At 45.8% G+C, this 23,391-nt stretch overlaps 1 protein-coding gene and 1 long non-coding RNA gene across 8 annotated transcripts in view; one reads left to right on the forward strand and one right to left on the reverse strand.

Annotated features, from left to right (window-relative positions):
- The window catches only part of LOC105087115 (uncharacterized), a 37,119-nt gene extending 18,590 nt beyond the window's left edge, over positions 1-18,529 (forward strand). For 4 of the 7 annotated variants that reach the window (XR_010376612.1, XR_004130901.2, XR_010376614.1 and 1 more), the window contains 4 exons: positions 14,191-14,285; positions 15,885-15,996; positions 17,452-17,594; positions 17,864-18,529. This is a non-coding gene — a long non-coding RNA (uncharacterized LOC105087115). The remainder of the gene's footprint in view (positions 1-14,190; positions 14,286-15,884; positions 15,997-17,451; positions 17,595-17,863) is intronic. The other 3 variants (XR_004130902.2, XR_010376616.1, XR_010376615.1) reach the window with 3 other exon arrangements.
- Positions 15,071-21,113, reverse strand: R3HDML (R3H domain containing like). Its single transcript, XM_010977732.3, has 5 exons — positions 20,856-21,113; positions 17,994-18,112; positions 17,766-17,898; positions 16,418-16,533; positions 15,071-15,206 (listed from the first exon to the last, which is right to left on the reverse strand). The coding sequence occupies exons 1-5, from the start codon at positions 21,111-21,113 to the stop codon at positions 15,074-15,076; spliced, it is 759 nt and encodes a 252-aa protein (XP_010976034.1). The 3' UTR covers positions 15,071-15,073.
- Between the last annotated feature and the right edge of the window lie 2,278 nt (positions 21,114-23,391).

Raw genomic sequence — 23,391 nt, forward strand, 5'->3', positions numbered from 1 at the left:
AAAATAAACCAGAGCTAGAGAATGAGTAGGCAGGACCCAGATTTGGGCCTTCAGATGCCAAGTTCAGTATCGGATCCCAAAGCCCCAGACGTACCTGCCCCTCACCTGTACTTGATTTACCTGTAGTGATTTACTTGATATTTTTCTTTCTTTTGAAGACATACATTAATTTTTAAAGTGTATTTTGTATTAGTGCTTTAATGTGCTAGTTATAAATTTTTCTAATACACAGTAAAATAAATTTAATAAAATGTAAAAGTGTTTGTCCACGTACTACCCAAAACCAGCCCCTGTTCCTTGTGGGTACACTTAAGGAAAAGTGTGCTATTTTGGGGTCCATAAAGAACCTTTGGGAACATTCTGTCTGGTGGCTTTTAAACCCTTTTGACTATGACCCTCAATAAGTAATCCATTTTACATCACATACTTTATATACAGTGGCAATAAAAGTGGCAGTCAAAACACAGACTCTGGAGCCTGACTGCCTGGGTGGGAACCTTAGCATCACCTCTGAGTGTGTCTGTCACTTTCAATGAGTGACTCAACCTCTCTGTGCCTCCATTCCCTCATCTATAAAAGGGGGTGACAGTTATAGCATCCACCCCACTGGGTATTATGAAGATAAGGAGTTAATATGTGTGAAGCCCTAGCATGTGATCTATAAATTTTTGGTATTATCACCTCCGCCTTCCCGCCTTCCACAGGCACATCCATAAGCACAAAAGCATAAGCGTAAGAAACGCACAAAAGTTTCACACACACAAAACAGACTCTGACTCCATGAGATGCACTCGGATGTCTTCTATTCTAAATTACTCCACTTAAAACAACGTGGTCACCTTTGTAAAATTTCATTCATCTAGTTGTGTGATTCATGCCCTTTTCTCTGTGAGCAGTATACTTCCATAAACATGTTTTTAAAATAGTACATTTTTATTCAAAGAAAAGGCAAGAAATAAAAATGAAAGAAGTCAGTTGATTATGTGAACAGCAAACATGTTGAAATTATTTTGTCCAGCATAATGCGGGTACATTAACAGATTTGGGGTCCCTACCCGCCTGAATACTTTTGATCCATAATTTCTAATGATGACTGTTGAACTATACTCCTGGAATAATATATCTGATTAAAACAAAAAAATATGCACTTCAGATGCTTAAAAAAATATATTCATTATATTAAAGGAAGAATCAGCAAACCCACTGCCTATTTTTATAAATAAAGTTTTACTGGAACATGCCACACCCATTCATGTATTTATTGTCTATGGCTTCTTTTGTGCAATAAGAACAGAGCTGAGCAGTTGCTCCAGATCCCATTTGGCCTGCAAAGCCTAGAATATTTACTACCTGGCCTTTTGCAGAAAAAGTTTGCCAACTCCTGTATTAAGATTACAATTCAAAACCCTTAAGCTTAAATTAAATCTTATTCTATTTGCATTTTATTTTGTTCATAAGTCTAGCAAATTTTAACAGTTACAGGTCCCCTAACATTTTACTTTGAAAATGTTCAGACTTACAAAACATCCAAAGAATAATCCAGTGAACACTAATTTACCTAGATTCACCAATTGGTAGCATTCTGAAATATTTGCCTTATCATAATCTATGTATATCTCTCTATGCTTTTTGTGTTAGAATATTTAATGTAAAAAATTGGATATTCACATTTGTTGTACATATTTCTGTGTGTGTGTTTAAATATGGCTCCATGGTAGAGGTGGTCAGCTGTGTACCAACAAAGTCACTCCTCCATCCATAGTTTAGAACTATTCCTGGGTAACAGCTGCCCCTTCTGTGACCATATATCCCAGACTCCTTTGCATTTGGCCAAAGTCATCTGACTAGTTCTGACCAATAGAATGTGAATAGAAGTGATAAAGGTCACTCTGGGCCAGGGTCACTTCTGGGGTCCCTGGGTGACTATGTGACAGAGGTAAGTGAACTTCTAACTTACATTTTAGGTTGGTTTGTCTGCTCCAACAGGTAGTATTGCCTTAACTAATACAACCCAATAAACTGCGTGACCCACGAATGGGTCAAGATTGCAGTATGAAACACTCTGGTCTGGTCCTCTGGTTCTCCAAACATTTTTGAACCATGGAGTTCTTTCATTAAACATTTCGATCAAATGTCAAAATAGAGCTTCTCTGGTTGAACCAGAGGTTGTGGGGTTGGGGAGGTTAGGAGCCTGATCTGTTTGACCACTGCCCCCACCACTGGCCTCAAAGTGAACCCTGAGGCATCTTTCCTGACTCCTAGGGCCCCAGTGAATTTTGTGTGATAACCGCTGAGTCGGGCACAGGCCTCCATTTCTCAGAAGAGGAGGTGGGGAGCCAGCAAGAGGAGGACTTGAGTGAGGGCAGCAACAGCTGCCCCAGGGCGAGAGCCATTTCCCCGGTCTGCAGCCAGGGCAGCTCTGTTCCCATTTCCATACCTCCCATTTGCTCCTAACAGTTCCAGACTCACGAGTCAGGCCCTTGAGAATAGTCCCCAAGCATCAGAGGGCATCTGAAGTCTTGGGACTAAGCTTTGTTCAGCCAAGTAGCTGCAGCCTGAAACCGTCACATAGCCCTCATTCATTTCTGTTCGTTCCACAACAGCTGAAAAATGCCTAGCATGTAGGAAGTATCCAGCCTCTCTCACATAGTAGGTATAATAATAACAACACTTAAAAATTTGCATAGCACTTTCTATGTGCCAGACACTCAATACTTTACAGACATTAACCTCATTTAATTCTCACAAGCCTATGAAGTAGATACTGTTAGTATCACCCCATTTGACAGGCAAAAAAACTAAGACACAGAAAATTAAGTAATTTACCCAAAGCCACATGGCTAGTAAGTGGCCGTGACACCAGAGTCTGAGCTGTTAACCATGAAGTTAAACAGCCTCTCAGATGCTGTTATAAGATGTAACAGTGCAGCTAAAAGAATGAAGATTTGGTGCTGGACAGACTAGATATTAATAACTTGCTGTGTGATTGAGGAAACTTACTTAGCAACTCTGAATCTCAGTTCCCCTGTTTATGAAATGGGAATAATACTTCCCACTTTGATGGGTTATTGCAAGGATTAAAAGGGAGAAAACCTGTGAAGTCGCCAGCATCCTGCCCAGTGCAGAGAAGGGGCTTAAATGGAAATAAATTTCTTCCCTCTTCAGAAGCCCACCCTTTTGCTAGAGGCACGTGAGTCTGAAAAAATGGAAGGCATAGTTCCTGCTTAAGCATCTCATCATCTCATAATCTTTTTAGGAACAAGATAAATCACCGATGAAACAATCAGAAAAGCCCCAAGATACTCCCAATAAAAGATGGAATGAATTGCAGTCAAATGTTAGGTGATATCAGTGTAGGCTCTGGGCTTGTGCATCAGCTGTTCCCCCTCCCTCTCTTCTCCGGGCTGAGTCCTGCTAAACCTTCAGGTTTCAGCTAAGATACCAGTTCACTCCTTCAAGGTCTAGAGGTCCCTGACCCCTTTCCCTCTTCCTAAGTCTCTTTGTGCTCCCCTAGTGCCCTGTCCACCCATGTCCTGGCATTCTGTCTTTGCTGCTGGTTTGTCAGTCTGTCACACCAAATTGGATGCTCTCCAAGATCTGAGCCATACTTTATATCCTCCTACATCCTCCCAGTGTCTGGCAGAATGCCATGCTACCATAAGCCCTCAGTGGTCATTTGTTGAAATGGACATGTGAACAATGAATTAATGAATGCAGGAGCCTTCTGGTTGGAGACAGGACATACTCCGGGTATCCACATCCTCCCTTTATAAAATAGGACAAAATAAGGCAATGGTTTCCAAACTCCAGCTGATCCAACACCCAAAATCACTTAAGGAACTTAAAAAATTAAGGATTCTTGGAACTCATCCCAGGAGGTTCTGATTCACCAGGTCTGGAGTGGAGACCCAAAATATGTCAGCATAAGAAAGTTTCCCATATGCAGCCAGGTTTGTGAACGGTTGGACCATAGGGGCTGGAATCAAATTGAGGTGGGGTGGGAAGATGACATGGAAAGGGGGAAAGGGTGAGGGAGACTATATTTTGGGAATGAAGGGTGAGAACAGCCATGCCTGGTATCTGACATAGTCCCATAGCGGGCCAGCATCTGAGGTCCCACCCAACTTTGGGACCATTAACCCTTCAGGGAGTACTGCTCTCCCAGCCCAGCCCATCTCATCCATCAATCCATCCATCCATCCATCCATCCATCCATTCACCCATCTTTTCCTTTACCCCCTCACCCATCACCTCATTCATTCATCCATCCATCCACCCATCCATGCATCTTTCCAGTTATTCAACCATTTACCACATTCATCCACATATCTCTCCATCCATCCCATCCACCTACTTACCTATCCATCCCTCCATCATCCACTATACCCATCCACCCACCATCATATCTGTTCATTTTTCCATCCATCCACCTACCCATCTGCCCATTTTCCCTGTCACTCATTTATTCATCTCATTTATTCATCTATATCTTCATCCATTTCTTTCTATCCATCCATCCATCCATTCACTAACCCATCATATTGATTCATCAAACCAACTACCTGTCCACCCACCCAGATATCTGTTCACTCATTCATCCATCCATCCACCTCCTCATTCATTCATTCATTCATTCATTCATTCATTCATTCACCCCCCCACCAAATTCTACAGAGGGCCAGGCCCTGTGGTGGCCTGGAGTATAACAAGAAGAATGAGACAAATACAGACCTTGCTCCAAGGCGATTTGAGATGCTTACAAAAATGACAAACTCCCAAAGGGCCAAAATAATCAAGAGAAGCTTGCTGAAAGCAAAACAAAGATAGGAAAATAACAAAGCCAAGAGTTAAGTTAGCACACAGATATGTACACTGTAGCATCTTAGCCTCACAGTTGCTAAGGGCAGCCCCAGATCTGGTGCTGAGCTAGATCCTGGTACCCAAAGCAAACACTACAACACAAGAGTCACAGTAACTCAACTGTGGCAGATAGTACCCAGCAGCTATTCCTGCTTCCATATAACACAGCGGTGTCATATGTGCCCAGGACACATTTGGAAATGTCAGGAGACATTTTTGGTTGGCACAACTGACAGGTTTGCTACTAGCATCTAGTGAGTTGAAGCCAGGAAAACTGCTAAACATCCTACAATGTACCAAACAGTCCCCTTCCAAAAAAGAATTATCCAAGCCAAAATACGAATAATGCCAAAGCTGAGAAACTCATTATAAGAGAACTCCAGTTTGGTTCGCAGCAGCACTGTGCCAGACCCCAAGAAAAGAGCAGCATTGGTCTCAGCCAATGTCGGCTTTCCCATTTCTTTCCTCTAGACACTTCCCAGCTTTCCTTGAACTAACGAAGTCTGCTAGGAAGTTTCTGGGAAATTTTTGCTTTTGGGAAAAAGAAATAAGTACTTCAAGGAAAACCCCTTCCAGCTTCAGACACTTCAGTGCAGACGTGATGCCTGATGCTGTGACAGCCACCTTGGGTCTGTAATGGGACAAACCAAGAACCAAAAGCCAACACAGTGAGGATGGCAGAGAGGAGGGAACGGAAGAGCCTGGGCCTGGATCTGACTTACAACACAGACCATTGTCATAGGGCTGTTCCTTAAAACCTCCCTCAATTCATTCATCCAACAAATGCTTACTGAGCACTAATTCTGTGCCAGTCACTGAGTGAGACATGCAAGGCTGAACAAAGCCTTGAAGTCCATGGCCTCATGGAGTTTAGAGTCTAGTAGGGGAGACAGACCTGACGATGCACAAACGATTTGGTCAGAGTAATGATGAGATCTACAAAGCAGAATCCAGTGTGCCATGGATGCATTGCAAGTCCAGGGAAGGGTCAAGTTCGCCTAGGATCACCACACCAAAGATCAGCTCATTAATGACGGTCTTACTAAGGATTGGGATTTATCCTGTGCTTTCTCTGTGTCAGGCGCTATTCTAAGCACTTCCGTGCTAATTCATGTGATCCTAGCCACAACTCTGCCCTTCACTGTCTCTCCCGAGGCTCTGCTATGAACCATGGTCCTTACCCAGCAACTTACAGCAATTTACCTCTGTGATTACTACCTTCGAAGCTTATTATGATCCCCAGTCAAGAATCCCAGAGAAAGGGGTTTTATTCAAAACATGTGTGTTCTTTTTTTTTTTTTATCAGAAAGTGCATAAACTTTCCCAGAGCTTCCCATCAGACATCCTTAATTTATTTAACAGATGAAATATCTAAGACTCAGAGAAGGGTATGTCACACAGCTTAAAAAAAAAAAAGGCAGATTCAGAATGCTAACACAGATTTATTTTTTCTAAAAAGCAGGATCTTTTAACCAATATTTCACCCCACACACACACATAAATACCCACTGTCCAAGGACAACAGTTCTCTTTCATTGTTAATGCATGCTGCAGATCTGGCCACGGGAGCCCTCTTTCTCTGCCCAGCCATATCTGTAGCTTTGTCAAGAGCATAAGCACAGATGGACTATGTCAAGTCTGGAAGCAGATGATTTTTTTTTAACAATCCTAAACTTTAGTTTTCTCTTCTATCCTTGGAGATTATGTTATTTATCTGAGACAACTATTTTGAGAATTAAATGAAGTAATAGTCATAGTATAGCATCCATCCCTTCATCCATCATCCCTCCAACCATCCATCCATCCATCCTTCCATTTGTTATATAATAAATATTTATCCTTTGGGAGGATCTCTATGGGGCCTTCTCTTAACACCTAATGTAGGCTTGGGACCTGAACCTCTCCTTCCCCAGAAGATGACTGTCTGACCCTTTGGGAGCTGATGAGTCTCCCTCTGGCCACAGGGTCAACCAAGTCTTAAAATTGTGTTTCGACCTTGGATGAAGCATCTAAGGCATTCCCGCCCCTTGAGCTATGCTATCTCCTCAAACCACCGCCCTCTATGAGATAGGTCCTGTGTTTCTCTCCATTTTACAGAAGAGGAAATAGCTGTAAAGATGGGAAGTGATTTGCCCAAGGTCACACAGCCGGTGTGTGGGAGAGGTCCCCCAGGCTGTTTGTGGTTCTTCAGCCTCTGCTCTTTCCACTGCATCACATACTCCAGCTTGATGGTGGGTCAAAGAAAGGAGATCCCCTGGACCAATCAGGAGAACGGTCTCTGATTCCTTGTGGCCATCTGTCCTCAGCTAGTGATGATAATTAAGTAATATTTATTGAGTCCTTACAATGTGCCGGGGGCTGAGGGCTTACACCTTGCTTTCCTTTAGTCCAGCACGAAGACTGTAAGACACCCTGTTTCCCCTGCAGTCAAGGCAACCAAGGCACAGAAACGATGAGGAATTTGTCTAAAGTCCCAGAACAAGAGCCAAGATCTGCTGGATTCCAGAGGCCAAGCTCTGCATGCATGTGATTTAAATCATTTTCTAAAATGCACCTAGTTTTTTTTTTTTTAATCCAAAATGTGAAAAAAAGTAAAACAAACATTCTCTTGAACCTCCTTCCTCAGAAACAAAACTCTGTTACTGGTTTCTTTGTGTCCTTCCACTAATCTATGCAAATCCAGACGTGTGTGTGCATATATACGTGTACATCTGTCCTGTTATCAGAAATATAATATGCTATATGCTCTTCAGCCTCCTTTTTTCACGTAACGTACTTGAAAGTCCTTCTCTATCTGCACACAGATATCTGCATTTTTTTCTCTAACAGTGGGATAGCATTCCATCCTAAAGAAGCATCATGCTTTATTTATCCATCCTCTACTACCTAACATTGGGGTTACTTCCAGTTTTGGAGTTACCCCCAGCAGCAGAGCCCCGGGCCTTCATCGTCAGCAACAACTCTTCCCACACCCTGCATCTAAGTTTCACACTTACAGCAAAGACCATTCTCATTTTCCAACACCCTGTGCTGTGCGTTGCTTTAAAGGGCTTCCCCTTGCTGAATTATCCAGAGCCGATGGTCCTCATTAGAGGAGATGGCTAACTCTCCCCTCCAGTCCCAACCCACCTAGACCAGGAGCCAGCTCCGTGACCCAAGGCCCAGCAAGCTTCTCTCTGGGCTTCAGCTTGTCCCCACGGCAAAGTGGGGATGATGCTTCCAGCCCTACCTTCTGTGGAATTTCAGAAAGACTCCTGGGATGCAGCCCAGGAAGGCTGTCTCCCTGGGCAGGCAAGTGAACCAAGCCCCCACCGTGGGGCTCCAGCGGCCCCTCCGAGCATTTCGCGTGCCAGATCCACCATGCCCCAGTTTAGTTTAGTGAAGCAAGTCACGTGCCTCCCCTGGGCTTCCTGCCATTCCAGAGAAGCCCTGAGAGGGTCTTTGGGACCCTAGGAAACACATAGAGGCATATCCCATGGTCTCCCAAACTTGATGGTGGTCCCACCATGTCCAGTCTTTCCCTAAGCCCCAACTTTAGACCCCACTCACCATAGGGACTCTCCACTGGAGCCCCGAGGGGCGCATTCACACTGACCATGGCCGAGCCCGCCCAGCCGGAGACCCGGGGGCATGGAGGAGCTGGGGCCCCACACACAACGGCAGCAGGAGCCAGTCCACCAGGAAGGCAATGCAGTGAGTGCAGCCAGCTGCCACCGCCCGGTTATCTTATTGATTCTTCTAATCACCCAAGGTGGGTGGATATGTTAAAGAGTAACCAGTCACTTAGGGAACCTGTGGGGGGGGACTGTCACTGTTGCCATGGTAACGGCAACCTGACCAGACCAGAGGTCCACTTGGGCCCTAGTCCTGCACTCTGGGGTTGGGGGCTCCTGGAGCCAGATGTGGGAGACACCAGCCCTCCCTACCCCTTATTTAAGGGGAAGGACTGGCCAGGAGGGGATGAGAGGTGAGAGTCCAACCTGGGTTGGGTTTTATGGCTCCAAACAATGGGTGTGGCATGAGCCAGGAGGGAGGGGTAGAGGCGAAAACGAGGAAGCTGGAGGGCTGAACTTATTGAGCGGCTACTGGATGCTGGGAGCTTCAGGCATACAGGCATTGCCACGCTTAACTTAAAATGAGGTGAGGGAATTGAAGCACAGAGAGAAGTTGCTTGCCTGGAGTCACAGCTGGTACATAGAGGAGTTAGAATTACAATGCACATTCTCCCCTTTATCTAACATATATTTATTGACTGCCTACTGTATACCAGGCCCCATGCTAGACTCCAGTGATACAGAAATAAGCAAAGTAGACTTCATGCCTGCATCCATGGAACTGTGGAGTAATGGAGGAGATGGGCATTAATTAGATAACATTGAAGACATTACTCAAAGATGTTATTGCAAAGGTGTAATGACAAATGGTGAGTGCTATGAGGAATGGAGAAACACAGGGCTGACTCCAGCCCATGGGTCAAAAGCACTCTGCCTGCTCCCTCCACTGGGCCTTGGTCTCCTTCTCCACACAAAACACAACCTACTGCTGAAATCTGCATTCCTGCCTTGGAAAGCTGAACCATCTTGCTTCTTAGCTGTCTTGCATACTAGACTATCATTCGGCTTTTTTGGGAACAGTCCCATTTCTTTTATCTCAATGTTGGGTCTCACAGTCTGATTTGGGATTCTGAGCTGAAGGTCTTTATCATGTTGGGGAGAGCTCAAATGAGGAGCAGTAAAACATGGGACTCAGAAGAGCCAAAAACCCCAGGTCCACCATCGTCTTGCTGTATGGTTTGGGGTACATTATTTCATTTCCCCATTGAAACCTACCTCACATGTTGCTCCACTTCTAAAATAGCTAATCGATCTCTTCCTTTCTGTCTACAGTCTCGTTCTCCCAGTGTCCTCGCCTGGCTACCTCAAGGGGATGTCTCGTCTCCTATGGATGGACACTGCGTTGCCTCTGGTCCTTTGTTCCTTCTGTTTCCTCCCTATCTGTTGCACCTTCTTGTCTTCATTTCCTCCTGTCCAGTTTGAAGCCCACAGTCCATCATCTTAGTTTCTCTCTCAGTTCCTTTCCTTCTAACCACTTGAGAAAAACCCAAGCCTGGATAAGCCTGAGTACCTGGCTTTCTTCATGCCTACACACCAGCAGCCGATCACTGTTGGAAAAAATATTACTTTGAGGGAGAGATGGCAGCCACCAAAGATTCATGATCACCCACTGGGGCGGGTCCCTCCACACTGCCCGGAACTTCTCTCCTGTTTCTCCCCTCCTTGTTCTTCTATTTTCTACCTCTATTTCAGATCTCTTCTCTCCTCAAACCTTTTCTACCTCATTCTCCACAGGCTGAGACTTTACCTTCCTCACAGAGAAAACAGAAGCCTTAAACCTGGACCAGCCTCAATGCCCCACAAAAATTCACCTGTATTTGCACTCTGCTCCCCTCTTTCCCTCCAAATCCACTCGGGTCCACACCCTACCTCTGCCCACTACTCAGGAGCCTCACATGATCCAGTGTGAGTTCTCCTATATATTCAACCTCTCCCTCTTTAGACTTTAAAAGTCAACTTTATTGAGGTATAATGTACATATAATAAAATGTACCCTTTTTTAGGTGTACAGTTTTACGAGTTTTTGACAAATGTATACACCCATGTAACTATAAACTTAATCAAGATACAGAGCATTTCCATTACTCCCAAAAGTTCCCTTTATTCCTCTGCAATCAATCCTCCTGGCACCTCCCACTCCAGGCAACTTCTGGTCTGCTTTCTGTCACTCTAGATTAGATTTGTCTTCTCTAGAAGGTCATAGGAATAGAATCAGACTGCATTTACTTTGTGTCTGGCTTCTTTTGCTCAGTATGTTTGTGAGATTCATCTAGGTTCCTGTCTTTTTTCTTGCCAAGCAGTATTCCACTGAATGGATATACTGCAATTTGTTCACCCATTCACCTGGTAATGAATATTGAGGTTGTCTCCAGTTTGAGACTTTTATAAATTAAGCAGCTATGTATATTCACGTACAAGTCTTTCTGTAGACATATGTTTTCATTTCTCTTGGTTAAATTTCCAGGAAAGGAATTGCTGGTTGATATGGTATGTATAGGTTTAATTTGTAAGAAACTCCAAAACTATTGTCCACAGCGATTGCACCATTTTGCATTCCTACCAGCAAGGTGAGAGAACCCCTATTTGCATCCTCATCCTTATCACTGTTTGCTGTTGTCAGTCTTTTTAACTTTAACTATGTGACATGATCTTTCCTCTTGCTTTCGTTTGCTTCAAACTAGTTTTGTGAATGAAAGAAGTAACACATTCATGTGTTAAAAATAAAAATTGGGAGGGGGAGGGTATAGCTTAAGTGGTAGGCTGCATGTTTAGCATGCTTGAGGTCCTGGGTTCAATCCCCAGTACCTTCTCTAAGAATAAATAAATAAACCTAATTACCTATCCCCACCAAAAAAGAAAAATTAAAAAAAAATTTTTAATTGTACAAACAGCATATAATGAAAAATAAGCCTTCCTCCTACCTTAGTTCCTATATTTCATTCTACTGAACTTTTAAACAAATTCTTGTATACATTTCCAGAAATTACATACATATGCACTACAGAGGAGTGATCTATATCCTCCCAAAATTCATATGCTGAAGATCAAACCCCCAGTGTGATTGTATTTGAAGATAAAGCCTTTATGGAAGTAATTAAGATTAAATTAGGTCATAAGGGTGGGGTCCTGATCCCACAGGATTCATGTCCTTTTAAGAAGAGACCTGAGAGCTCTCCTTCTCTCTTATTCTCTCTCTCTCTCTCTGCCACCTGAAGACACAATGAAAAGGTGGTTGTCTGCAAGCCAGGATGGGAGCTCTCATGAGAACTCAACTATCCTGGCACCCTGAGCTCGGACTTCCAGCCTCCAGAACTGGGGGAAAAATTTTTCTCTTGGTTAAGCCACCCAGCCTGTGGTATTTTGTAACGGCACCCCGAGCTGACTAAGGTGTACACACATGTAAGTGCATATAAATACATGGGGACATATTAAACACACTCTTCTGCCACTTGCTTTTCCCTCTTAGTATCTAAGTACCAGCATGCCTGCCTCATTCTTCTGGTGGCCATGTAGTATTCCAGTGTGTCCATGTCCCATAAGTGATTTTACTAGTGTCCTGTTGCTGGACACTTAGCTTGTTTCCAGGCTTTTGCCTTTACAAAAAGTGAATGTCTTTGTAAGCTTCAAATGTCTTGACCCACACGTGGGGAGTATATCTGTAGGACAAATTTCTAGAAGCAGAATTCTATCCATATTTAAATGGACTACAGTGTCTCTTTTATTAAAAACAAAACAAAACCCTCCCTCCATAGCTTCCTTTCCATGTCAGGGACTCCATCACCTCTCCTCCCTCCTGATGGTGAACTTTTAAGGTAGCCGTCTACACTAGCACCAGGTACTGTTCCAAGCGCTTTCCATGAATTCATTTAAGGTTTTGAAGGGCCTCTTGAGACAGATACTATTTAGTGTCCCCATTTGTAAGTGAGACTGGGGCTCTAAGAGCGTGACTCACCCAAGCACACTCAGCCACTGAGTTAAATTTGTACCAAGGCAGTCTGGCTTCAGAGTCTGTGCTCTTAACCCTCTTGGTTGGTGAATGTGTAAGCAAATGAGCAATCAGATGAAACTGGGGGATGAAGATCTTCAGAGAGTATAAAATACTGCAGAGGGCTGAAAGCTGTTTCAGGTTTCTTGCAGCAAAAGTTCCCCTTCAGTTGGAACAGCAGCTTAACCAAGCCAGGACACTGCCGGAGTCCCTGTCCTTAGGTCTGCAGGGTCCAAGGCATGGTAGACACAAGCCTGCCCACCTGCCTCATTTCTCCTTTGACCTGGGCTCTTCCCAGAGGCAGTTTCAGAAATGGGGAACCAGGGAGGTCATCTGGAATTCCCAGTGGCATTTTTTGCTTAATCTTTTGTCTCAATCTTTCTTCAGTCCCTGAGTTTCTCCCTTCTTAGCTGAGAGGCAAGAGAGTGAATGGGTTAAGATATTGGGCTTTGGAGTCATGCAGAGCATATTCAAACCCAGCTTCTGTGGCCTCCATTTTTATGTCTGTAAAATGGGTATAGAAACACTTCAGAACAGTTAAGAGAGCTGTGATAATTCAGTGAGATTAAGTGTGTACTCAGCAGTTCATAAATGCCAGTGGCTGTTAATTCTCATTATCCTGGTACTCAGGACACAGGAAGGTAACATGGGGCAGTCAAAACAGCACAGGCATTGGGGTTGGGTGGCGCTGAATTCAAATCCCACGTCTGCTCCTTACCAGCCGTGTGACTTTATACATGCCATTGAATCCAAGGGGTCACATGCCACTTAAATTTCCAGAACATTTTGGGAATTTGACGTAGGGTTGGCAAGTTGTTTTTTCCCCCAATATAAGGACATTAATAATTTTTAAAGGAAATCTAACATTTATTATTACCATTATGTAATATATGAAAGGGGACTTTAACCACCCTCCTGCCCCACCGCCAAAAAAACATAGGAAGGATATAACCTGAGAATAATGAACTCAGAACAGTGTACTTGTTTCTCTTACTTCATGCATGCCCAACATTTAGAAATAAGCACTTGTGCTAAGGCTCATTTTTCTTAGCTATAAAATGGAGTGATAACATATACACACATGCACACGTCATCTAGCTGACGTGCCGGGTGCAAAGTAGGGGCTGAAGGGCTGTTAGCCCATCCTCGGATCTTCCTCTTGAGCTGGTTTGCCCCTCATTCCATCTCCGCTAATAAACTTCCTTCTCTCCTCTTTTGACCCTCCTGAGAGCCGAGACCAGGACCAGAAAGAGCCACTGCAGGGGATCTCAAAGGACTTTACTGAGGGCAGAGGGAGGCGGTGTTGACATGCATAGGTTGTAGTGCAGGTGGGAATGACCAAGAGGGAAGAACACTCACTCTGTCCACAACAATGTAGGGACTCTGGGGGAAGGCGCCTGTTTTCAAGAGTCTTTAAATGGAGCTCTCTCCAGGCCGGCAGGGAGTGGGCCCCAGCTGGAGGGCAAGGTTTGAGGGAGAGATTTTACTATCTCCAGAGACAAAAGGACTTTTGTGTGTTATGATAACTGGGTAGGGTGGGGTGGGGAGAGGGGAAATGGTTCATGGGAATGAGATTCCGCAGGAGAAATAAAGAGAGGGAGAGAAAGAGAGACAGAGATAGAGCAGAGAAGGAGGTGACTGAGAGACCAAGGCAGAGAGAGAGAGTGACTGGAAGGAAAAAAAAATTAAAGAGAGAGTTCCCTCGGGCCAACTTCTGTTTTCACTTCTCAGATCTGAGCATTCAGAGAGGTGCTGAACTACCTGAAGGGCTTGTGAAGCCTGAGCTTCAACCTGGGTGCCTTTGCAGACAAGCCGTGCAGCTCTCAGTAAGTCATACCTCTTTGCTAAGCCTCAGTGTGCCCATCTGTGAAAAGGGTGCCTGTGCCCATGCAATGAGGATAGAATGTCCACAAGCTAATTTCAGGGTGGTTTTTTTTTTTTTTAAGCATCATCTTTTTTTTTTTAAATGCTCTGTTTTGGCAAGGGAGGTAATTAGTTTTGTTTATTTATTTATTATTGGGTTTTTTTTATTGTTATTTTTTAAATGGAAGTACTGGGGATTGAACCAAGGACCTTATGCATGCTAAGCATGCACTCCACCGCTGAGCAATACCTTCCCTTCAGTTACCTTTTACAAGCGTTGACCTGAAATGGTCCCAACTCAGAGACAGGGACCACTGGTCCTCCAAGGCTCCAAGAAACTGGTTGGCTATTATTGAATGAATGTAGGTAGGTTTCAGGATCAAGATTATTTAATGAATACCTTTTATTGGATGGACAAAGACTTATGGGTTTGAGGCCTGAGCATCACAAAACTGCTGTCACTGCTTCTTCCAGCCCTGGCTCTCTGAGGACTGAGTAAATTAAAGACTCAGGCCTCTTTCCTGGAGGCCAGAGAAAAAATAGTTGTAACAGGTAAGAAGGAAGGGAAGGAGGCTGTTTTCTTCTGGCACATGCTGAACATTTAGGAAATGGAATCAGGAGGGAAAATTCAGATTGGTAGAGTGAGCCCCACTCATGTCCTTAAAAAAAAAAAAAAAGAAAACCCGGTCTCTGGGAAGGGAGTCTTGGAGGGTCAGACCCAGCTGGAGGCCTGCTGGAGCCCAGAGAAACTTCAGATCCGCGGGAGCCGGTTGAACTTGAGCCCAGAGAAGCACATGTTCCTGTTGCAGCTGCCTTGGTAGCTGGGCGGGCAGGCGGAACACGGCCTCCCCATCTTGTACGGTGCCTCGCCGATCCAGTTACCCCTGGAAGAGAAAAGGTCGCAGGGAGGCGGGGTCGGGGTCAGTGACATGAGCCACCTTCGCACAGATTTCCAAGTCTCAGCACTGCTTGTGACCAAGTCACCCTTGTAAGCCTCGGTTTCTTCATCTGTAAAACCATTAGACTTTCCTCCCTCACAGGGATGCAGCGAAGGTTAAATAACAGAGCCATGTGTGCAGGTAGGATTAGCCCTATTTTACAAGAGGAGACTGAGACCTACGGAGTGGAAATGACTTATCCAAAGACTTCAGTGTGTACGTGGTAGAGCTGAGAAACCCAGGCCTAGTAAGAAGAATAGGAACCAACGAGCATTCCAAAATTATTATGCGCCTGGGGGCATTACCTGGGACAGCTCACTTAATTCTCTCAACAATTCTATGAGTAGATACCATTTTCTTCCCATTTTGCAGATGTCCTTCCCTCTTTCCTTCCTTCTTTCTGTCTTTCATCTCTTCAATGCGATAATAAGGTGAAAGTATTTTGTAAATGATGAAGGGCTACACGAGAGTAAAAGGCAGTTATCATGATGTAATATTGAAAGTCTAAATATCATTTTTACTTAGAACCCGTTCTTGCTTTTGTATGAGCATCTGTAACGTTTGCAAATTTGTATACTGTCACATTGTGTGGGAATTCCCATTCTCCTTTCTCCGTGTTTCCAGGAGACCTGGGTATGAAGACCATGCTTGTCCTCTCTCCCACCAAGCTGACTGGAGAGTCTGAGCAAGCTCATTCCATCCTTCCTTTCTTTCCTTTGGGATCTGCCTGCCTGTAGTGAGCATGCATTCTTGGTTGCTCTGTTTCTTGCGGTAAGCTTAGAGGGGCTGGCCCTGTGTTTAGAAGAAGAGGCCTGTGGTTGTCCAGTGTGGTCTGCCAATGGATCTAAAGGTCTAGTTCAACAGTGAGATATTTGCAAGCCCACTTGGCTGGCAGATTGAAGCCACATTCTCCACTACTGACATCATCAGTGAGACTGCCTATCCACCTGCCTTGGTCCTCTACCTCCCAATCGATTCTGAAACTTGGGTAAGGAAAAAAGGATTCTTGATTGACTCTCTAAAAGTATTAAGGTTATTTAGAATGGAGGAAGGCAGGGTGTCCTGTGTGTCTTCCTTTTCTGAGAATTCTGCCTGCCGCACCTCAGGGGCCACCCTCCTGCCCCAGATGCCCGTCTCCGTCCCAGAGCTGCACTCACTTAATGGCGTAGTTGCAGACCAGGTACACAGCCTGGTGCCAGGTGCTGCCCCAGACCTTGATGCTGCTACAGGTGTGGATGGCACAGCCCAGCCGATTGGAGGATGCCCACACCATCTGAGGAGGGACAAAGACAGGGGAGGCTGTGAGAAGGGCCTGGGGCCGGACGGCTCCTGGGCTTGGTTCAGGGTGGATGCATTAGATGAGGTTTTCCTGGAGGAGGCAGTCTGCCTGTCTCAAGGTGGCGGGACTGGAGGCACACTGTAATATATTCTTTCTCAAACCTTTTTTTTAACTACAATTAACAATAAGGAATATATTTTATACTGTTACCCTGTGTACCAACACAAACACCCACCCACACACACACACCCCAACCCCACAATTGGAACAAAAGTTTTATGGACCAATATTTAATCTTACCATGCGTGATACATGCTAATATTTTCTATACCGTTCTTTTTTTCTTTTTTTAATGGAGGTACTGGGGATTGAACCCAGCACCTCTTACATGCTAAGCATGGGCCTCACCACTGAGCTATACCCACCCTACCATACCGTTCTGTTAGATTTCCTTCTTTTTTCCCTAGTAACTAGTGTTTAAAAATCATTGTTGTGTTGGAGGTTAAAACACAAACTTTGGCGTTAAACAGCCTTGGGTCAGAATCTCAATATCACTGTCTGTGTTTCTTTGACCAAATCACTGAACCACCCTGTGCCTCAGCTTTTTCTCTGGTAAAATGAAGTTAATAATATCTCATGGTAATAAAATGAAGGAAGGACATTTGGTTTAGGCCGCATATTTCCTAGAGGGTCTCAAACTTTGATTTTTGACATTTACTGCAAATGAGTCACAGAGAGATCGGCAGGACAGGAAGAAGACATTCGTCATACCACTGGAGGTTTCTGTCCCAGGTCTTGCAACGTTATACTGTGTTGTATTTTTATGTGTAGTAAGTGGTAACATATTCAATATTAGCACTCCAAATATACTATAATTTTTTATAATCTTATTTGGTGTTTCTTTTTTTTAAGATAGCAAGAAACTTAGAAAACAGAAAACACGAGAAGATGTTTGAACCTATTGAAATTGAATGCACTCTTGAACTTGTCAGACCAAACATCTCCATTTTGGGGTCAAACAATATGGTCTGACTGTCTAAGACGCTCAAAACGAGGTCAGTTCCACTCAATTCAGTGCTCACACAACTTTCCAGGAACAGGCTCAGTATGTAAAAGGAAGTCCCTAGGAGCCTCTGTTTTATTTCTAATTTCTGGCCCACAACATTCTTTTTCTCCTAAGGTAGAGGATTTGTTCTCTATCAGCCCCTCATCCCGACAAAGGGTACCTGGGTATAGTGGGAGCAGACGGGGCCACTGCAGCGCCAGGGGCAGTGCGGGGTGCAGTCCCTCGGGGCCGGAAACGAGTAATTTCGCTTCTCCTCAGACCAAGACTTCACGAGATCCACCACCGAGCGGTACCTGGGGAGGCAGAGAAGATGGAAGAAAAGTCACTCTGCCACCAGCGTGCTCGGTGACCTTGTTGAATGAGCGAGTGAAGGAAGAGCTCAACTCACCGGCCAGAATGGATGGAGAGGTTCTGGCCCACGTATCTCATCAGCTGTGGGGGCCCGTGGGACCAAATGCACTGGGTGGCCCAGGCCTCAGCAGACCTGGCCAGCTGCTCATCCCAGACCTCGGAGAAAAGACAGGTCATGAAATTCCCCAGGGGAACAACTGCCATCATCTCGACAGTGTCTAGAGATGCACGTACACAGTACCATTACTCCCCCACCCCCCGTCTCCTTGGAACCCTGCAACAAACCCACCCGATAAATTAGAAGACCGAAACTCAAGGTCAACAGCAAGTCCACACCAGAGCCAGATCCACACCTAGGTTTCTGACTCCTAGCCAGATGCCCTTTTTCTCTCCCTTGGCTTCAAGCCTGGGGCTCTCTGCTCCAAGCAGGGTCCCAGGGTACTGGCCCGGGAGTTCCCAGCATCCCTAGAAGTGACTGCACCCAGGGTGATGGGAAGACAATGGATTTTTAAATTGTATTTATTTTATTTTTAAAATGTGTTCATTTTAACATTAAAAATTTTTAATTCAAAAGGGTTTTTTTTTTCTTGAATAGTGAAAACATGCACAAATTTAATATGTAAGATAGAGGAAAAGTGGAGTCTTTCATCTCTGTCCTGAGTGAGTCCCTCCAGCCACCCTGACCCTGGGGGTAACCATCGCTGTGAGTTTCTTGTGTCCTGTTCCAGAAATATTCTACACCTGTAAGCATATTATACATACGTACATAAGTTTTATATGTATAATTATACATATCATATGTAATACATAAAATAATTACATATTACATAATATGTACATATGATAATTATGTGTGTATATAAATTATAAGTATATATACTTATGTATATATATAAATTTTTTGGACAAACTGTTGGATGCCAGACACTCTATTTGATACCCCCCTCTTTTCACTTAACATGATAGGTTATCTTAGTGATTATTCTGCATCAGGACACAGAGATCACCCTCCTCATCCTTCTTAACAGCTTCCTAATTTCCAGGTTTTATAACCTGAAGAGGCATCCATTAAAAAAATACTAGTCGCCTTCCACTCTGACTTTCTGGGATTCTCTCAGATACTGTTCGTTCCTTCGTTTCATGTGTTCATTCAGCAAATATTGAACAAGGACTCACAGTCTAGCAAGGAAATGAGACGTGAAAGAATCATTGCCATCCTGGGGGGTGTGAGAATGTGGTAAGGGACCTGAACTGTCTTGGAGGAGAGAAAGGACTCCTGGAGCAAGAAATTTCTGGTCAGATACCTGTCCTGTGGGCAGAAGCCGGCTAGTAAAGGAATGGGGGCCCCCAAAGAGTGGTCCAGACCTCTCCCCAGGGTTGTCAGACTCACACATTTTGTGGGGAAGTAGAGGAATGTTTCCTTTGTGCCGCAAACGGGCGGGGCGAGCTGAAGGGACATGCTAACATCAAACCGGGGCTCACTGACCCTCCTGGGACCCCCTGCTGAGATGTCTGCCTCTCTCTGTTCCACAATTGATGTAATAATTAAACACCTGTTGTTGGGGGGGGGCACACACACACTGGTGCTCAATAAATGTGTCATTGTTTGAAAACTGGAGGGCCTTCTAGGTGCCAGGCGCTGGGCTAATCAATGGATGAGTCAGTTAATGAACAAGTAAGCGACCCGCCCACCTCTAGCTGCCTGCCGTTTGGGCTCCTGTCCCCCACTCCTCCCAACACCATATTGCTACCTGACGTCTTATTATACGTAAATTTTGTGGTCAGTCTTCGCTTTCCATCATCCCCACTAAAATGCCCACCTCTAGCTGCCTGCCGTTTGGGCTCCTGTCCCCCACTCCTCCCAACACCATATTGCTACCTGACGTCTTATTATACGTAAATTTTGTGGTCAGTCTTCGCTTTCCATCATCCCCACTAAAATGGACCTTGTCCACCCTGTTCTCGGCAGTGTGTGCCCACAGGACTCAGCGTGGAGCCTGGCTCCAGACAGGAGCTAGCAGGTAACTGAATGGACACATTGCAAAAGCATAAGAATTTTTAGGCTGTCAGGGAGCACGTATTTGTCTTAGAGGAGGCAGACTGACAATCTCTTTCCCTATAGAAACCGGTAGGTGGGCTGGAAGCCTATCTGTCCAGGGTAGTTTGGGACAATGGTCCTGGGGGAGGGGCTGTGATAAAGAGAAAAGTTCCCTCCTCCACTCCAGGAGTCCAGCTTCTTGGGGGCTGGGGTGAGAGCCCCTGGCCCTGTCCCTTTGAGGGAAAACATCCCAGCTTCCTCTGTGGGTCACTGCTGTTTCTCTTTAGCCCGAGACCCTTCAGGTACCAGACCCCACTGCTCCAAATTCTACCTCCACAGGCTAGCTGAGGACAATCTGGGTGTGTCCATCAAACTCCTGAGGGCAAAGAGACAATAGCATGGAAAGCTTTAGCCACCCACCCGCTGTGAGTCCCCAGTGGGAAGCCAAAATTCTTGGAAAAGGTATTGTGTTGGTTAAGACTGCAACCTTAGCAGCTGGCAGACCTGGGTTGGAATCCCAACTGAGTGACCTTTAGCAGATTAATTCTGTGCATCTTGGTTTCTTTATTTGGAGAATGGAGTTCATTCCCACCTTGAACAAAGAGGAGGCCCCTCGGGGTTACACGTAGTGCCTGGCTCATAGAAGATGCTCCACAGATCGCAGTCCCCTGCTCCTGCCTCCAGAAAGGACTTGGATAACTGCCTTAGTTTTCTCATCTATAAAATGAGCAGACTACTTCCTCCCCAGATGCCAAGATACTGGCTAGGGAGGCCAGGCTCCTGAGTGGTCCAGCCCTTCCGGGGCATGTTGACTCGATGGCACTTACTGGATGGGGCACTGGGGAGAGCATGGGGACTCACCATAAACTCCATGTTGGCAGCAGGTGGGTGCACGCTGGCCCGGATGTGGTTGTGATAATCCAGTAAGGCATTCATGTCCCGGGCGGAGATGTGGCGCTTCCACAGGTACCTGGGCACCCCCAGGCCACTCAGGGGCCACACAGTTGTGCCCTTGGTCTGGGCCAGTGCCAGGGTGGCATTGGGCATCAAGGTGTTCATTGTCTGGCCTGCCCAGAAGAACAGGCCTGCCAAGCCCACGGTGCCAGGCAGCAGGGACATAGCTGGCTGGAGAGGTCACACGTCTGCCTTGTGCAGTCAGGGCCGGCTGCCTGGAGGGGGTGGGCATGAGGGCACCAAACCCTGAATGTTCTCCAGCATCACCACCCAGAGGATGCTAACTACTGGTAACTTGGCAAAGACCTCCTGACTCAGCTGTAGTCTAGGGGCACAATATCCCATCCTTCCCACCAGTGGACTGAGTGGATGGGGCAATAGGAAAAAATGCCCCCAACAGTGGCTAAATCCAGACCAGGCCGTGGGGTTAGATGAGGCTGCCACTCAAAGCCAGGGCTCCATCCCACCAGCCCAGGAGACGGACCCCAGTTCTCCCTAGCTTGGACCCCCTCTTCCCCACTCTTGCTCCCAGTGGGCTCCGTTGGTGCCCGCCAAGGGGCAGTGCCCACCTTCCCCAAGGCATAGTGAAGGGCCCGCTTGTCCTTGAGTTGCTGCAGTTTGGGGGCTTGAGAGCGAGACACAGTAAGAACCAGAATGCAGAGAATGAAAGAGGCAGAGAGAAAGAAAAATGAGAAAGAGAGAAAAGGAAAATGAGGGAGATGAAAAGGTGATTGAAAAAAAGAGATACAGAGAAAAAGCATGAAAGAAGTAAAAAGGTAGAAAGATACAAGAGGGAATGAGAGACAATGACAGGGCCCAAAATAGCAAGAACCTGGGAGAGACAGAGAGGGGGAGAGAGAGAGAACATAGAACAGAGAAGATGAGGAGAGCCAGAAAGAGGAGAGCCAGAGAGAGGAGTCCGGGGGACCAGGCAGCGGGCTCCCCGGGGGCGCGTACCCAGCATGGGCAGCCCAGGCGGGTGGCAGGAAGCGGCTGAGGAGGCAGAGGACCTCTGCAGACGCCCTGGCCCGCCTGGCAGCACAGCGACGACTTTAACAGTCCCTCGGGAGCTGATGGCATCTGACGTCTCAGCCCACGGCCCCCTCCCCTTCCAGCCAGGCCAGACTTGGTCAGGAGGCTCCGCCTGCCGGTCTGTGGGCTTTCCTCTCCCGCCCTCTCCCGCCTCTGCTGTTCCCGCTTCCACCTGGACCGTGCAGGGCTGGGGCTGAGCTGCCGGTCAGGTTAGGGATGCGGTCAAGGCAGGGATTCCAGGACAAAATACCATCTCCTCTTGGGAGACCCTAGATCCAGAGGCTTCTCTCTGCCTTCCAGACCACTCCGGCCACTCTGCATCCAGGGTATTTTCTGACTGTTTCCCCCACAAAACTCTTCAGCCCCAGAGTTGGCAGTTTGAATATGGCTCCATCTAATGAGTTTGGCTGAGTGCCTGACACATACAAGCTCAGCCAACCCTCAGAAGCAGATACGATTGCTCCCCCATTTTATAGATGAAGAAACTGATCCCCAAAGAGGTGAAGGAACAGCCCGAAGTCAAGCCAGCCTTAATAGAGCCAGGATTCAAAACTAAGTGTGACCCCTGGGCCCTGCCAGTATGTAAAAAGGATGCCATTTCTGTAAACAAACCAAACATAGATGCATTAGGGGAAAAAGCCTAGGAGGATGTTCCCTACCATGGCGCTCCAACAAAACGCTGTCCACCTAATTAAGCCCATGGGTCTGGGTTCAAATCCCCATTATTTTGTTTTGGGTTTTTTTGTTGTTGTTGTTGTTCTTTTTGAAATTTATTTCTTTTTTTAAACTTTTTTTCAAAATGGAGGTACTGGGGATTGAACCCAGGACCTTGTGCATACACCCTACCACTGCACTATTACCCTCCCCACCAACATTCTTTTTTTTTTTAACTTCTTTTTTTCACGCACTAACTAGGTGTCCTTGGCAGGTTACTGAGTCATTTGTGCCCTACCTATAAAATGGGAGAAATGATGTACCTACCTTATGGCATTGATGCAAGGATTAGATGAACTCACATATGTGCAGCACTGCGTGTGTGCACGTGCGTGTGCTTGTGCGTACACACGTGTACTTGTGAGAATGTGTTTATGTTATAGGTGTGCAAGCACACACGGACATACACATGCCCATGGAGGGCTCGTGATCACATATATGTGTACAGACATGTACATGACCATGTGGATGTCTGTACCTGTGTGTGTACTTGTGTGAGTATCTGTGTGCTTGTATAAGTGTGCAAGCATCTACATGCACGTGCTTAGGATGGTTTCTGTGGCATATGTTTGTGTGCGTGGATACGTGGGTAAACATGCAGGGGTGTGTTTGTGTGTGTGTCAAAGCCCCTTTGGTTTCTGAGTTGCTACACTTCAGGGTTAAGAAAGAATTTCATTTTCTCTTCTCTGATTACTTG

This window comes from Camelus dromedarius, chromosome 18 (assembly GCF_036321535.1).
Source record: "Camelus dromedarius isolate mCamDro1 chromosome 18, mCamDro1.pat, whole genome shotgun sequence".
Lineage (NCBI taxonomy): Eukaryota > Metazoa > Chordata > Mammalia > Artiodactyla > Camelidae > Camelus > Camelus dromedarius.

Coding starts and splice junctions, on each gene's coding strand:
- R3HDML (XM_010977732.3), bottom strand. CDS start 21,113: ATGTCCCTGCTGCCTGGCACCGTGGGCTTGGCAGGCCTGTTCTTCTGG. Junction 17,899..17,993: donor CTCTCCATCCATTCTGGCCG/GTGAGTTGAGCT, acceptor CTGCCTCCCCAG/GTACCGCTCGGTGGTGGATC. Junction 16,534..17,765: donor TCTGCTCCCACTATACCCAG/GTACCCTTTGTC, acceptor GTCCCTCCTCAG/ATGGTGTGGGCATCCTCCAA.